Source organism: Pezoporus flaviventris, unplaced genomic scaffold (assembly GCF_033815535.1).
Source record: "Pezoporus flaviventris isolate CSIRO_AGI_PZ_B2104156 unplaced genomic scaffold, CSIRO_AGI_Pfla_v1 ptg000047l, whole genome shotgun sequence".
Taxonomy (NCBI): domain Eukaryota; kingdom Metazoa; phylum Chordata; class Aves; order Psittaciformes; family Psittacidae; genus Pezoporus; species Pezoporus flaviventris.
The window spans coordinates 15,366,512-15,383,672 of NW_026892595.1; the positions used below are offsets into that span (position 1 = coordinate 15,366,512).

Here is a 17,161-nt window from a genome sequence, read left to right on the forward strand (position 1 = left end):
AAACCCACACAGCTTGCACTGGCCTTCACAAGCCGTGGTCCAAGGGAGAGCAGGGGGCCCTACGCCGCCGGACACTGTGACTTCTGCCGGCTCGGGGGATAACGAAGCGCATCCCTATGAGACCGCGACGCAATAGCGTGGGGAACCGTCCCTCTGCGTGAACACGGTGTGCTCATGGAACCGCAAGGGCCGTTCCCTGCTGTCCCGTCGTAACGGCTCCTGGCGAGTACCGCCACAAGCTCGGGACGCGCCCGGAGACAGCCCGCGGCCTCCGGCCCGGCCCCAGCGCCCCCGCCTCTCCTCGCTGTTGCTTCTTCTGATGCCCGCCTCACTGCGGGAGCCGCTCGGGGAAGGGCAAGGAGATCGCGGCTGGGTCCCCGGGGCCCGCAGGGCCCGGTCCACCGCCTGCCAGCGCGGGCTGGGCCGGCCGCCTCCCACGCCCGCCACTGCGCGGGGCTCCCCGGCCCTCCCAGGCTCCTCCTCCTCCTTTCTCTAGCGCACCCTCCTCCCTTTCCTCCCTCCGCCGGTACCCGCAGCCTCTCGCCGGACTTTCCTTTCACTCGTCTGTCTTCGGCGCTGCTTTCACCCCCGCCCCCCACCCCGTACCCTCCCCGCCTGGTCGGGCTCCGCCGGGCAGTCTGGGGCAAGGCGGGCGGGACGGGGCTATGAGCGGGGCGGTGGTGGCGGGGAGCAGAGCAGCAGCAGCAGCAGCAGCAGCCGCCGCAGCCGAAGCCTCCTCCGCGGCGTAGGGCTCCTTCCCCGGGCGGGACCAGGGCTCTCCCGCTGCTCCCGGCGGCTCCCCGCGTGAAGGGGGGAGCCCCGGCCCCGGTGCGAGGGGTGTCTCCCCCGGAGCCAGGGGAGCGGGGTGGCGGCTGGCGAGCAGGGGGTTCGCCCCCCCCATGTGTGACATGATCGACTCGCAGTCCGCCGAGAAGATCAGCAGGATGAAAAAGTTGCGGAGAACTTTATCGGAGAGCTTCGGCCGAATAGGTGAGTCCCGCACCGGGACCGGGACCCGGACTCGCTCTTGGGACCCCGGCGGCGCTGCCGAGCGCCCGGGGAGGGGTGTCCCGCCAGCGGCGGGGCGGTGGACTGAGCGCTGCAAGGCTGGATACACCCGTTCCGCCCCCGAAAAAGCATTTACTGGGACGAAATCTTGGGGAAAGAAGAGCTTTTTCCAGGCAGTGCTTGTGCAGGCCAGGCAGCGCTGTACCGGCTGCGATGAAGTTAGCCCAAAATAGGCTAGAGAAAACAAACTGGAAATGAGAGTTGGCTCGCGTGCCTCCAGTGCCAAGGAGAAACCCTGGCAAAAAGCAGCGGTTATTTGCGTTTCTTTGCAGGTCTGGTAATTTATTTTTTGTTCTGCCTGCGCGTTGTGTTAAGTTGGGGCATGAGATGCTGAGCAGATAACGGCGGCCCAGCGCTTTGGGCGGCCAGACAAAAGAGGTCGGTCTGTCTGTCATCAGCTGCGGAGTCGGTCGTTGTTCCACTGGTAGATACACAGCACGGGAGGGAGTGATACCGGCACGCTGCTGCCGGGCGGGTTGTGTCCCGGTATCGCCGCGTTGCATTTGGTTTTGACACCAGTTTATTCTGAAGTTGAATTTGCTGCTGAGAACAATGGCAAAGAGTTCTGGTCTGCTCGGACTGGTGTTTCTCTTGTCTCTGGCACACTGTGCCGCCTAATTCACTGTTTAAAGCCTGAAGTCCCACTGACAGCACCAACACGCTGCTAAGCAGGGGAGAAGGTGCCGCAGAGGAGGTGTGAGGTACCAGAGGGCTGGCAGCAGTGCTGGAACGTCGGGAGCGGGACCAGCAGCCCTCCGTGAGGGCCATTCCACAGCCCTCGCCCATCCGTCATCCCACTGGGACGTTTTTCCTTATAGTCGGTGCTGCTGGCAGATGTGGGTCAGCTTTCCGAGCTGCTTTGTCCCAGTGCGAGGATGTGAAATGCTCGTGCTGCAGCCATGGGCTGTGTGGTATTTCGTCCTCCCTCCACAGCCCTACCAAGAGGTGCCTTAAAGTAGTGGGCATTACAATTTTTTATGTGTTGTGTGCATTCGGTGTATGACCTTTAGCTTTCAAGGACTGCAAATTTAAGTGTAGGATAACGTTGGAAATCAGGTATCCTTTACTGTCCTACTTCAAGATTTGAAAAGCCTGGGAAAAGTTCCTTCCTATGTGTAAACCTGGGAGTTTCAAGGGTAAATGCCAAGTTTCAATTGTGAAGTGAGTGTCAGTCATGGTTATGAAGCTCGCTGTCCCCATATGAGAATAGTTTTCACCTGTCATCAGTCTTGAACTTGTAAAATGCGTTTAACTTTGTTTGATTAGGAAGAAAGAAAAAGCAGTCATGTGTTTGGTGTGTCACATGTCTATGTGTGTGTGTGTAGACACAGAGACACACAAGCCTGTGCAAAGGTTTTACTAGTGGTGGAAGTCATTAACAAAGAAAATATTTTGAGTGAGGATGCTGCTTTGTTGCAACCATGACAGCCCCCTTAGTGCCTGTTAGGGATCAAGGCCCCTCTGGCTGGTAATTGCTGCACATTTTAGTTGGCTCTGTTGGATAATCATCTCTTTTTGTCATTTTTCATAAATTAAACAACCGTTTAATTTCCTTGGGAGCTTTGGCCTCATTTTAGGCACATAGATTGTTAGGTCTTCCAGCTCCTCCAGTTCTTTGTGCATGTGCACAGAAGTGTAGGAGTATGGTCGGGTGCCTGGTTTGTTTGTTTGTTTGTGGTTGTTGTTTTGTGATTAAAACTCAGCTGCTACCAGTAGGACTGTTCATTTTAGGTAGTCTAATATTTGTACCATCATTCTGGTAATTGCACTTCGAGCAAAAAACCCTCTAATTAATCAGTGTGAGGTTTGAACATCGTGCACTCCCTGATACCTGAGCCACAGATAAGGCCAAGCAAAGCAAGAAACTTTTAACTTGCATACCAGGAAATCCTCCGTTAAAACACATGCTGTATTTAACTCATACTGAAATGAAGGAGAGGAAACTGAAACCTCATTAGTAAAAGTGTTTCTGGGTGTTTGTCATTCTGGCTTTAAAGCTCATTTTAGAAGAGCAGGTTCTTTAGTGAGATCAGCAAATTACTAATTTAATATGTATCTTACCCGGAATTTTGTCAGTTATCTGCTGAGTTGTGATTTATAAATAACAATGATGATATTTTAACTTTTCCCTTTTTGCTGTGATTCATGTGTTTCGTAAGTTTAAGCACACAATGCAGCATTACGAGCATAATCATATAAATGGTACAAGAGCAACATGGTGTTCAAATCGAGTAATTAGCTAGTCAAACCTTCAGTAGGGAATATCTGATGGTCCTTCTTGAAATGTTCAGGCATTACTAGGCCTCCCCTCATCTTAGCAGTATTCCAGCTGCCAAATACAATTCTTCTAATACTGCAAGACTCCTTTATTTTGATACCAACATTTATGTTAGCCTCTTGGGTAAGAATGGTGGAAATGAATCCTGACTGTCATCGGCAGTGGTGTTGTTTTTGCTAGGGTTTGCAGGCTGACACTCAATAAACTACCTTTGAGGCCACCTTCTCTCTGCAAAGCAATCCTCTCTATTTGAGAGGCTGTATCAGCAATGAATTTATAAGGTGTTTTATTTATTTTACAGTGTGCTACAGTATGTTAGGTAATGTTTGCACCTATTTCCCCAGCATGTTTAGATAAAACCAGCTAGTTATCTCTTGGGCACAGGAGAGGGCCATAGGGTGCTAACAGCAGCCTCAAGTTAGACTTGACCCATTTTTTTAACTGTGAACTGATGCTTTCCAACAACTGTCAGAGGGTGATGAAGACCTGGCTCATCCTGCAAAACTGTGATCTGTCCATAGCTGTTGGAGTACCTACTACTGGAAATATTTATTTTGCTAAGGTGAAAGATGTGACATGTGAAACTATCCATCCCTAACCCTTTGTCCTGGGCATTTGCTTTGTGCTATTTGCAGTTCTGGTAAAGGATGATATGGCACCGTGGTGTGTTGGAGGAAATGCATATGGCCTATGGTGTTAAACTGAAGTTTATATAATAGACAGGGTTGCTTTTTACTGCAGAAGTTATGTGCTCATGGTTCTAGAAGAATCTTCGCAGCTAAGGCACCCTTTCCCCTTGCAGAAGGTTTCTGGTGTTTCAAAGAGTGTCTCTTTTAAAATTTAGCTTATCATAAAGAACTTTTATTACTAAGAATCTGAAAAATGTACAGAATCCTTTTTATTGATAGGTTTCTGGCAGCCTATCTAGTTTTATACAAACATCCAAATTAGTTTAAAAATTCTGATTTCCATGCTTACATGGTGTGTTGTCCATTTAAATGAACACATCAGCAAGTATGTTAACCAAGTTTTAGAGATTCGGTTGACACACTTTTTATTTGAGTATTTAAACCTTTATTAGGTTTGGTTCTTAGTGTTACACTTTGATAATTATGTAATTAAAATTAATAATAAGTAATTTTATAAAATTATCATCCTCTTTTAGTTATGTAAGATGTTCTTGGCTATGCATCTGTTGACGTTCATAAAGTACCAAAATCATATTCGAGATCTCTTCAGCTCATGTCACCATATAACTTCTGCTTTCTTATGCATTCTCTAATCAAAAACTAGCACCAAGGTAGGAATGAAGAAAAGAAGGAAGGAAAAAAAGAAAGAAAGAAAGAGAGAAAACATTGCTGAGATTACTCACAGTGCTCTGAAATCAGTCTGTGGCCCTTCTGAGCATCCCTGGTCTTTGTTACTAGCTCCTCACTAATACAAAGGTTATCTCCACTCATCTCCTCTAATGTACACTCACATAGCTTGCATACCTGAGATAATGAGAAGCTCATTTGTAAACAGTTTATTTTTTTTTAAAGTTCAGCAAAGCTTTTTTTTTGTGTTTTTTTTTTTACTGTTTAAGAAAAAAAGGATTGCTTAGATGAGAAAAAGATGTTTATAATACAATTTGTTGTATAAAATATGCTGCTTAGATGATTTCTTTAGAGGATGCTATGTAGTGAATTAGTTCAGAGTGAAGTTATTATTAAACAGAATCTGATTAAATAAGTGTCCAGAACTCTTGTATTGTTATTTTTGGAGATTCTTACCCCCCCCCCCCCCCCCTTTTTTTTAGTCAAAGGTAGGACTTACAGTAATGACAAGGCAAAAATACACAATAGCTCACAGATACCTGTTTCTTGTTCTGTTACACTGTAAATTTTGTTTAGTTATCTGTTGTTTGGCTGTTCCTGGAATGTTTCAGTCATGTGAAAATCTTGTGATTTGGTAAGGGAGAAAAGCTTGTCAGCATGCCCATGGTGTGTCATATACCAATTTATAGCATGTATGTCGCTGTAAACTGAAAGGTAACGATTAAATGTGTGTTCTTAAAAAGGGTTCCACAGGTTGTCTTTCCGTCTTTCTCATTTAATTTCATTTCCATTCTATTTCATTTCATTTAACTTCATTTTTTTTTTTTTTTTAATGTCCAGGCTCATAATTCTGGGTCCTTGGGATTGGCAGTTTGAAAATGTTTTGCCTAGCCTTCAAATCCATCAAAATGCAGTGCATGATGAAAACGTACAATGTGTGCCTCAGATCTCCTCAGCAAAATCCCAGGGTTTGTTGTTGTGTTACTGAGCAGGAAATCTAAATGAGGATTTATGAAACAGTAATGCTTAAAAATTTGAGGGAAGACATGTTTTGTGTTCCAAAGAAATGGGAATTTGAAAGCAAAGGAAGGCTGAACCAGCCCTGCTTCTGTGCATATGGAGAGCCAGGATTTGTTCTTTGCTGCCTGTGGCAGAGGTTGTGGAGGTGCAGCACTTTTTGAAGGCAGAAGAAGCATCTGAGAGAGAAAATAAACTACTAGAGTCTCAATACGCAGCTGTGCTAGGTGCTTAAGTATTTATGTCCTGCAGAAATAAATGTGTTTTAAGAAACATTACACTGCTTAAGTGATGAAGAGGGAGTCTTCTGGGGAAGCACTGCATGAATCGTATGGTCATTCAGATGACCTCCTTCAAATTGCAAACCTTCATGGTTTAAACTCAAAAGAAACAGTGCAATCATCAATGCAATGGTTTGTCTTATTTTAGCTCTTCATGAGAAGTAAACGAAGAGCACTTTTAGGTCATGGTCTGGCTGTGGTGTACAGAGAAAAGAAACCAGTCTGACACACTTCAGTGGAGATTTGGATAAACTAATTTGCTTTACGTTTCAATAAAGATACCCAGTGTACTAAAGGAACCATATTCATCAGCTTAATCTTTGCTTCAGAATTGCTCATATCTTTATTTTCTTGCTTTCCCACTTCACATGATTTCTGCACTGTTTTCCTCTTTCTTGTTTGTTGACTAATTGCTAGTTAACAGTGTAAAAAAGTAAAAAAATCTCTTGTGTAAGTCATATTGTAGAAAAGAAAAAATGGGAAGAGAAAAAATAAAAAGAAAAAAGCACGCTACAATGCATACTATTTCATAAAAGTTTAGTACTTGACAAGCTGAATACATGGTTGGGTGTTTATTATACTTTTCCTTTTTGTAGTTCAGTCAGGCTCTCCATAAAGTGGATTCATGCTCAGTAGGAATTAAAATAATAATAAAAAACCCTTGCAATCTCTTATTTCTTTAACCTGAGAGGATAATATTTTTCATAAATATGTAAATTCACTTTCTTGGAAACACACTGTGCAGTCCTACATTCAATTTACAGATTCAGATTTTGAGTTTAAAATTGTTATTCATGCCAGCCTGTTCTTTCCTATTATAACAGAAAAAATGCTGCTCTGTTTTTTTTTTTTATGGTGCTAGTTACTTCATGCACATTGAAATGCAGTACAGATAACTATTTCTTTTTTTTCCTTTTATTTTAAAGCCTTGAAGAAAGAAGATAGCAGCTTTGATGAGGTAGGTTAAATATCTTTGTACCTTATGTAGGCCAGGTGTGACTAGTATTTCTCACTAAATGCTAAAAGAAACCCATAGGTAGTAATGTTACAATGTGCATATGTGTTAATACATGCATATTGTTTGAATGTGTTTTCATTTTCCAGATGACTTCCAGATGAATCTGTTGGTTGAAGGCTCTGAATGGGATGCTTGGGTTTTGTTGTTGGGTTTTTTGTTGTTTTTTTTTTTAAAAAATCTAATAAAACCGAATGTTTTATAAAAATTGGTTGTTTAAAAACATTCAGTGCAGAGAAATGTTGCATGCAGAGAAGATACTTTATAGAACTTTACTCATGGTAATTCTCATCATTGTAAGCCTGTACTTAGTGAAATACATTAGTGAAAATACATCACTCTTGAGAGAACACCCTGTGTGAAGTGCTGCTGCATTGGCTTCTTCCTGTATATGTAAACTGAGAGAAATTCTTCTTATGAAATAAAAGTAACTGAACAGCACCACAAAAATAGCAGCTGGCTGTACTGGTAAAAGTGATACTTGATTATTCAGTGTAGTCAGTTTGGGCTCCTGACCTTTCTGTGATATGATTATGTGTTAATTTCTAAAATACGTTGCTCACAATTTGTGCTTGCTTTCACTTATGCTAGGCTTTGAGAGGTCCAGGTCAGAGCAGGTTTATGCAGGAAGAGGTGTAGGTCTTGGTGTGATGACCTGTCATACTGTAGTCAATGCTTGCCTTGTGCTTCCCTTTGGCACCATAGCTTGAAGCAAGTGGTGGTATTTTCATGTGTTGATGTTACGCTTCTGGCATTTCTGCTTCCTTCTTCGTTGCATGCTGTAAGCTTAAATTCTTGGCTGATTACACTGAGATAACTGCTGTGTAATGCCAGATTCTAGAATAAATAAATTATGATGTCCTTGATTCTAGATCACATCAGGCTTCATCTCTTTCTAAACAGATCACACTGAGTTTCACACCTCTCTGCTCCTATTCAGTTTATATATATATATATAAACTGAATATATATAAATTATGTTTTGTGCTTTTCTGATGAGTGTTTCAGAGAGCTTTAACTTAGCTTGACCCCTCTCAGTTCTGGCGTGAAGGTCCTGGGGTCAGACTCTGTTTTCAGGAGCTCTTGTCAGATCATGCAGTGGTCCTGACTATTGTGTTTCTCTTGTAACACTGGTAGAACTTGATTCCTCCTTAAGAGTTATACTCTGCAAATACATGGTTGGTGGACTCTGAATTCTTGTTTTACAAACCATCTGTTTTTGTCTAGTACTTTTCTCTGAGGGCTGCAGTGCTATGTCTTTGCTATAACCTACCCAGTAAGTGCCTTGTATTAAATTTGATACAGAGTTTGGAACCATCTATTAAAAATGCTGTCTTACGAAGATGGCAGTTTTTACTGTCCCTTTCCCTTACCCAGGATTATTTAGCTACAGGCTGTATATATTTTCTTTAAACCCGGCTTTCTGTTTGAACAGGAGACAACTTGAGCAAATTTGTATTTAAATTCAGGAGGCTGGGAGAACGAATAATTTTCTGAATATGTTTTTAATGGAATCTGGCAGGTTGTTGATGTGAGCTACTGCAGAGGCAATAAGAGAAGGCTAGTGGGAAGGGTACACAAAAGAATTTTCTTCTATCTCCTGTAAATAGGGAAGATGTAAGCGGCGAGGAGAAGCAGACAGGCCAACCCAATATGGGTGATAAGCAAACTTCTACTTTATTTGTGACGCAGTTCACATATATATAGGAGTGGTATTCAGCCACTCCTTCTTGGCACAACAGTATTGGTTAGCCCCACACAGCTTCCTCCACATTCTCCTCCCATGTCCAGTCTCCGGTTACCTGTGGGGGCCACCCCCTGCCTTGCTCACACAGTCCTCCAGGGCTCTATGGTCCTGCTCTTAGAGTCATTCTGCAACAGGAAGAGCTTGATGTGATATTAGCATCAATCGGTTCCATAGTTTTAGGTAATATTTATTCTAAGAAATGAAAGTGTTCTCTTCAAACTCAACACAACAGTCTGTGGTGATTATCTAGCCTAGTGTGAATCAGAATGGGCTGTACCATGTATCACTTAATTCCTTTCTTTTCAAACATCCTTCAAATCAGAAGATAAACCAGACTTTATTAACAACAGCATAGCTGATTGTGATGACACAAACTTCTAAGGGAGACAGACTCTGAGCAGGAGTGGGCACAGTTTTTGGTCTCAGAAGGCTATCCTGAAAAACACTACTAAGACCATACCATCACAGGAAAGGATGTAGTCTTCTGACTAGTATATGTGGTATTGCTATATCAGGGATGCAGTTAGGAAGAGAGTTATGATGACAGTAAGTGGGAATATCAAATGAGACAGAGAGAGAGGAGGTAGTTGTCCAAACAGTTTTACTTCAAATTTGTAGGTCTCCTATTATGGAAAATGATGTAGTCAACTATTGAAACAGACTGCATTTAACAAGCAGTATGTTCTCCCTGTACAGTTAATAAAAGGATACTCATGGTGCCTAAAGATGCTGCGTATCTCTTCCCATCGTGTGTTTTCCCTCTCCTGGAGGGAGGTTGGTCTGTGAAGTGGAGCTTGGGTAGTGTAGGAATTGTCACTTGTTTGTCTGCTGTTGTGTTGTTTAGATTGAATATTGAATGAAAAAACTCTTCTGTAGATGATGATGGTCTTTACTTCAGTCCATGAGAACTCTGGAGCTAATTCATTTTTATTCACTAGTAGCCTGTTTACCTTCCTAAGATAACATCTTCCAGAGACTCATGTGAAATAAAAGAGTAAGATCCAGACCGCTTTTTGTCTAGTCCTTAATTTAAAACCGCAAAGTAATAGTGTGCTTTTTTTTCCTTTTGTCACACTGGTCACATTGTGGAAACTGGAACATGGACCTAGTCTGGTACCTACTGGAATCAGCAGGAAGATTTTCAATGGTTTTGGTGTTTTGTGGATTGGCTCTGTCTATCTTGAAATATCATGACTGGTGGGGGAGGCTGTTCTTTGCTGTTTTCACAATTAGTTTACATGAGTGGGAGAGAGTAAGGCATCTTCTCCTTGTGTCCTTAAATGTTGTTACCTTCTCTCTGAAGAGAGAAAACTGTAAAAAAAACAGGAAGGAAAAAAAATAAAAAAAAGAGCTGCCCTCCTTTTCAGAGAGACCTAAATTTCATTCTCTGAGTGTAGATTGTGGCACAGAAATCATCTGTTTCATTCTGTCAGGCAAAGAACTGGTTTTCTACTCTGGATACCAAGATAGAAGATAAACACCCCTGAGGAGTACTGCTACATGCAAAGAATCATCTATAAACAAACATTTGGCCCTTGAGTGAACATTTTATTTGTGCTCCAGTAGTTTGTCAACGTTTAGATTAATAACTTCCAACTATGCAGGATTGGCTTGATGTCTTTGGACTGTTAGTGTAACAAGTGTCATCTCTGTCTTACAATGATGGAACTATTTTCGTTTTCACTTAAATGAATGTGATCAAGGCCAGTAACGTGGCTGAATGCAGCACATGTGTTGGAATGACAGCCAGCGTTGATGATGTGACTAACCTCATTGCAAGGCTGGTAACCTGTTCCTTTGGATAGCTGCTTGCTCTTATGATTTATTTCTAAATTATTGTCATTCAGTCTCGAGCTGTTGGTTCTTGTTATTCTGTTGTTAGTGGTTTCTCTAAGAACTTATATATATATATATATATATGCACACTAGATACATTAATATCTAATGAAATCAAAATGGAATAATCTCAGACTCAAAATCAATATGAATTGCTGTGATTATTGCTTGTTACGTGGTGAGTATTGCTGTTGTTTAGCTGTATTGTAGTGCTAATTTTGTCCAATATCAAGAGCACCTTTTTTTTAAGACCACTGTCCTTGGGAAATTAGGATAATGTGATTGTGCCTGCTTGTATACCTGATATTGATCACCTACTAACTTTGAAATTGGCCGATACTAGACACCTAGATGCTTGGTAAAAAAGCATGTGAGCTGGCTGAGTTCTTGGTAATACAGGAGAATCTGATTGGAGGTGTTATGAATACTCTGACCTCAGCAAAATCCTTAATAGTCATCTACTCTTACTATGTTCTGAGTCTCCAGCTCTACAGAAGCCAGATTTCATTTATTTCATTCATGGAATGACTTTTGTGTGTTTGAAATGAAAGTGTGTGAAAGGGGAGGGAGTTTTGCCAAGTTACTACTTAATTCTGTGCTGTGCTTGCTCTCACAGTCTCTTGTTCTTCTCCCTTCCCCATCCCTCCCCCACCCCTAAAGGCTACTTCCTCTGTGGGATGTTGTCATGAAAAATGTCTTGGTTTAAAGGACATCAGTCTCTGAAACAGAACTTGCGTGTTAAAGAATTTGAGGAGTTAAAGGGAAAGGTGTAGTTGGAAAAAAGTAGACCTCTGTAAAGAATGAACAAGAGGCATTTGAATGCAGTAATGCAGGAGGCATGTAAAACATTAAATAAAAATTAATTTTTTTTTTGTTTGTTTTATTTGTAAAGCCCCTTAAGTAGCTTGAGGGAGAAGTGCATATAGGAACTATAGCTATGGAACTATATATTTACCTTCTTCCCCTGCAGGAGAGTATCTGTGTTACGGGAGATGGAGGGGAAATCTAGCCCTCATGACAGTCAGTGTTACATTTTGTAGGATCTTGGAATAAACATTGATTATTTCACTCCTGGAAGACTTAAAAGCTGAGTCTGGTGTGTGACAGACTTGGGGAAAAGCCTGTGATACAGAGGATTTTGGAAGACTGCTTGTCTGTTATTCCGGGGGGGGGGGGGGGGGGGATTGATCTAGATACAGTAAAATCATTACAAGCCATTGCTGAGCTGTCTGCTTTTTGATGACTTTGTTTATATTTAAAAACCAGGAGACTGGTGATTACTGAACTGCTTTATGTTGTGATGTGTGGTATAGTGACAGGATTTCCAGGAAGTGGTTATGGGTAATAGTTACAAATTGTCTGAATATCTTTGAGCTGGGTCTGTTACTAGTGCTGAGAAATTGGGTTTGACTTAGGATATGTGATGTCTTTGGTGCAGTTCTCGACTGCTTAATGCTGGGACAAGCTGGTAGTGTGTGGCTATCAGTGGTGACTTGTAACTGAAGGCTGTTGGGAAAGAGCTGTTAGAAGTAATGCTAGAAAAATAAAAAGCCTGAAACTGAATTGGGAAAACAAACAGAAGTATAGATGTCAAAGTAGTTTCTAAATAATACCAGGGAACTGGGTCAGAAAATCTTCATCTGGTGGTGTAAGTTACTTTACCAAATGTGTACAAAGGTAGTTCAGGTATCTTGAGAAATGAGTCTGCTCAGATGGATGTCACAAAGTCATTTTCAACTACTTAAAAGGAATAATTGTTTCCTCTAGATGAGAACTGGTAATGCTGTTAGCAAATGTGGTTCAGGTGAGTCTGATAATGAAGAGCATGGTTGTAAGAGAGCGAATACTGCCATTCTGCTGGAGTGTGGCAGTTTCTTACTGGATCAGCTGTGAGACAGATGTGCCTTTCATTGGTTTGTAATAATCTGTGGCTTCCGAAGGCTTAAAAAACCCCAACCCTTGGACAGCCTTCCTTAATTTCTAGAAAGTTCTCAGTATTTATAGGATGACTAGGGATTCCTGTCACTTCCTTGCTGTGTTGCATGTGGAGGAAAGTTGAGTTCTGGAAGACATGAGGTCTAGGTGACCACAGTGTGAGCTAGTAAGTAATCGAGAAGTGGCAGGAAAGCCAGCAAGAAAAATTGACTGTGAAATGACCGCTCTGTTATGTCCGGTTTCAAGGCTTTGAAACAAAATCTAAGCACATGTGGAAGGTTTTGAGATTTACTTGGCAGTGACTTTTTACTCATTCAGAACACAAATTGTTCTTAACATGGGGGAATAAACCTGGGCTTTAGGAGACCAAAATTTGAGAACCTTTCTTTTGTGGTTGGGGATTTTTTTTGCCCCAGCCATTGATGTGTTCAGTTGTGCATTCTGCTTTCCATGTTCTGTTGCAGTGCATCCATTTACTTTTTCAGAAAGTGTCCATTATTTTAAAAGAAGAAACTGTGAAACGCTTACTCTGCTTCCCTGCCCTCAGCTATAGACACTGGATGAAAGGAAGGGTTCATGTTACTCCTTAATATGTATGTGTCTTTTGCTTAATTTTTCTTCGAAAATGGATGGAGCAGAACTTGGTCTGAGTCCCTGTCTACAGCAATGACTTACGAGGATCTGGCCAAAACACTGAAATATAAAGATCTATTCTGATCTGCAGGCAAGTGTTGTAGCTATCAGAGAAGCATTGTGAAATGAAGATTAATTTCCAGGCTTACTTCTCTCACTTGTACATGTGTTTCTTTTGATCAGATGAGAGAATATATGCATTCCAGATATATGGAGTCTGAATGCAAGCTATTATTATTTTGATGAAGTATGTTTATGTGTGCATCCCACTCTTTATGTTCTCGGGATCTATGAGATATATTAATTTATTGGTAGATTAAATAGAGTAACAAAACACAGTATGCTATGTATTGGATCACTAGGTTCTTGTTCTTAGCCTTGCTGGGCAATCTTCTGGTTTTGAGCCAAGAAATATTCATGTGACTTCCTTAATAGGTCTGTCTCTTCCATCTTCTTTGTACTTAGACTTTATTGCCTTTTTTCTTCTTCTTCTTCCAAGCTACAGTAGTAATGGACATATGACTGTATTTAAATCTCCTTCTCATAAAAGGATTGAAAGAAAAGAATTTCTGTCTACTTCTTAGCTTTCCTGAGAAATCCTGCATGTGAAATTCTCACCTGCTGTGTGTCACAATATCCCTGACAACCATGTATTTGCAGGATCCTATCCACAGTAATCAAGGTTCTGAGTCAATTGACATCTCTTGCTGTTTATTAGGAGGGGATAATAAAAGGAGATTGCAGGATATGACTAGTTTATTTAAACAAAATAGATTTTACGTGCATAAAACAATGTCATCTTGATGATATTAAGGCCTAAAGAAATTGTCATTGCCTTATACCTCTTTCTCTATATATTCTTGATTCTTTTAATCTATTTTCCTTTCCATCAAAGCTTTCTAGTTCAATGCCAGTTGAGTCACAGTCCTGCTAGTACTTTTTTGTTCTTTTCAGGTATGGCAATTCTCCTCAACAAGTTTGAAAATTCAGACTTCAGTATTACAGATTATTTAAATGTGAAATACTGACAGTAATTTAATAACTAAGAGTGAATGCTGCTGAAAACGTAATGAGAAATGACATAGACAAAGCCACTAAGACAGCACATAGTGCATTTTCACCAATTCCAAATAACAGCTGTAATTTGTATTTGGGCTCTCCTAAGGTAGTTACTTAATATGAACTAATGTGCTCACAGCCCAGAAACCAACCATATCCTGGGCTGCATCAAAAGGAGCGTGACCAGCGGGTCAAAGGAGGTGATCCTGCCCCTCTTCTCTGTTCTTGTGACCCCCCCTGGAGTACCGCATACAGTTCTGGTGTCCTCAACATAAGAAGGACATGGAGCTGTTGGAGCAAGTCCAGAGGAGGGCCACAAGGATGATCAGGGGGCTGAAGCACCTCCTGTATGAAGACAGGCTTAGAAAGTTTGGGCTGTTCAGCCTGGAGAAGAGAAGGCTGCGTGGAGACCTCATAGCAGCCTTCCAGCATCTAAAGGGGGGCCTACAAGGATGCTGCGGAGGGACTCTTCATCAGGGACTGTAGCGACAGGACAAGTGGTAGCAGATTTAAACTTAAAACAGGGGAAGTCCAGGTTAGATGTAAGGAAGAAGCTCTTTACTGTGAGGGTGGTGAGACATTCGATCAGGTTGCCCAAAGAAGTGGTAAATGCTCCGTCCCTGGCAGTGTTCACCGCCGGGTTGGACAGAGCCTTGCGGGACATGGTCTAGTGTGAGGTGTCCCTGCCTATGGCAGGGGGGTTGGAACTAGATAAGGTCCTTCCCAACCCTAAATATTCTATGATTCTGTGAATTAAGTTTCTTAGCAGGGTGTTCATCTTTTTCAGTGTTGAGAAGCAAATGCAATGTTACTAGCTTCAGAAGCTATTCACTGCCATTCTTACCCAGGAAAATCAGTGGGCTGCAATATTTTTCCTGCTGCCATGTACTCAACAGGGCTTTTCTTTTTTTTTGTTTTAAATATGTGAACTTCTCCTTAGTCTGATAGCTCACATATACAAAGAGATATTCTATATGTACATGTTTGGGGGGTCTTCGTGTTTCTTTTAGTGAGAGTAAAATGAATTTCTTGTTAACAGTGGTTCTTATTTGCATGCAATAGCACTCAGCAGTGTTTTGTTTTAGTGGATCTTTGTCTTCCTTTTCCTCCACTGAAACTGCACTCAGGAATGGGTTGTGGTCATGGTGATCCTGAAACTGTACCTAAGGCTGTCTTCATCTGTTCTTGAACTTGTTTCCTGACTTCAATTTTGAAAATTAAACACTCTAAAGGAATTTGTTTGAGGTCACTTGCTGTGATTAGTTAGGTCAGATATTCCCTTCATCTTTGAAATCTGTGAGACTTTCTGTTATCCCAAGTATGTTGCAAAAAGTAGTGCAGAGACTAGAATGCATATTTTGGTTCATGTTATTTTTCTTTAATTCCCTCTTGGTTGAAGCCTTTTCCCTCGGCGCATCGTTAGGTAGTTAGAAAAAGGAGTTGGAAGGAGAATGTATTGACATTCATATAGAACCTGATCGGTGTACCCTTGTTTTTATCTCCATTAGCATGCATTGATTGTTACTTTCTAACAGAGAAACGTGATTTTCACATAATTTTTTGTAAGTCCTTTTGTTAAATTTGATTTGGTTTTGTTTTTTTTTTTAAACCAGCCACATAGACATTCCTCTGCCCTCCCATGGGATTGGCTTTTCCAGGTTTTTCTGTATCTTTTGGAACTGGTTGTCCTCTTTTATAATAGTTTCTGGTTTCATTTTAGTTAATTTTCCTTTATCCAGTATGGTGACAGTAATTGCATTATAGTCCAAATATGGTGTCAGTAGTTGTCAGTTAACTCTTAGGCACAGATATAGTTCTTTGATTTCTTATTTTTTTTTTTCCTGTTTTGTGCCTGTTTTCATACATGTACTTACCTTCTGTCTTCTGTTTGTCTTGTTCTTAAGCTGATATTGTTTCCTCCTCTGCGGTGACAAGGGTGCTACTGAAATCCTTGCCAGTTGTGGAGGCAGCTGGAGGGAGCATCGGAGTGCAGCTGGGGTGGGAGCTCATGTCCCAAATGGAGTGGACAGGGAGAGAAGGCAGCACCTGTGGGCTCGCTGGGGCTGCCAAACACTGGCAGAAGCAATGGAAAATACAGTTTGGTGGCTTTTATTGATTTATTGGCCTTCTAAACAGCCAGACTTATTAAATGATCTCCAACCTGCTCTGCTTTGCTGATGCCAATTTCTAATGCAGTTTTACTGTTAAAATAGCAATCTATGCTTGCTCAGAAAAAATCAGTTTTTTTAGCTTACCCATGTGAAGAATGATACTGGTTCCATTTGTCAGATTCATTATCATTCTTACCATGCCTTGGCTTATTTCGATGTGGGAAGTCTCTCATGACTGCAGGTTTGCTCAAGTTTGGAGGGAAAAAGTGTTTTGTTAAAAAAAAGAAAAAAAAGGGGGGGGGTGGCGGTGAGGGGGAAGCAGGGAAAAAAAAAATAAATCTATGATTTATTTTGGCTCCTCATGTGCAGAGAGAAACCAGATAGAAACAGGATGTTTGTTCCAGGCATCTCCTGCTGACCCTGGAGATGCACAGAATTCCAGAAACCAGAAGACAGCATCTGGATAAATACTTGAGTTTTTTTTTATTTAGTTAGTTAGTTATTAGTGTGCTATGGTGTAGTTAAATGGGATGTGTCTGGTCAGCGTCAAATCATGACAAGCTCAGAGAGATGAAGTGGTATGCCTAATTTGCTTGCCTTTCAAAAAGGCATGCTGTAGCGCTTCAGACTTCTGTCCAAATTAGTAGAAAAATGGGATTTTTATCTTTGAAAGTGAGTTTGCAGTAACTAAGCAGTTAATGGGTTAGACTGTATACTTTTTATACCTCAAAAACAGGTCTTTTCAGTGGTGAGAAGAGAATGCTTAGGCATGCTTTTTATATGGACATTAAGATAATGGGTTCAAACTATGAGCTTTAGCAAAGTGATGATGTTCAACAAAATGCTATTTCAAAAGTAAAAAATT

General features: G+C 41.4%; 1 protein-coding gene across 2 annotated transcripts in view; it reads left to right on the plus strand.

The window, feature by feature from the left end:
• The first annotated feature begins 688 nt into the window (after positions 1-688).
• CDK14 (cyclin dependent kinase 14) overlaps positions 689-17,161 on the plus strand; it is a 319,714-nt gene continuing 303,241 nt past the window's right edge. Inside the window, exons 1-2 of one of the 2 annotated variants that reach the window (XM_061468433.1) lie at positions 689-990; positions 6,887-6,918. In XM_061468433.1, the coding sequence (XP_061324417.1) occupies positions 900-990; positions 6,887-6,918 (123 nt within the window). In that variant the 5' untranslated portion in view covers positions 689-899. The remainder of the gene's footprint in view (positions 991-6,886; positions 6,919-17,161) is intronic. The other variant, XM_061468436.1, reaches the window with a different exon arrangement.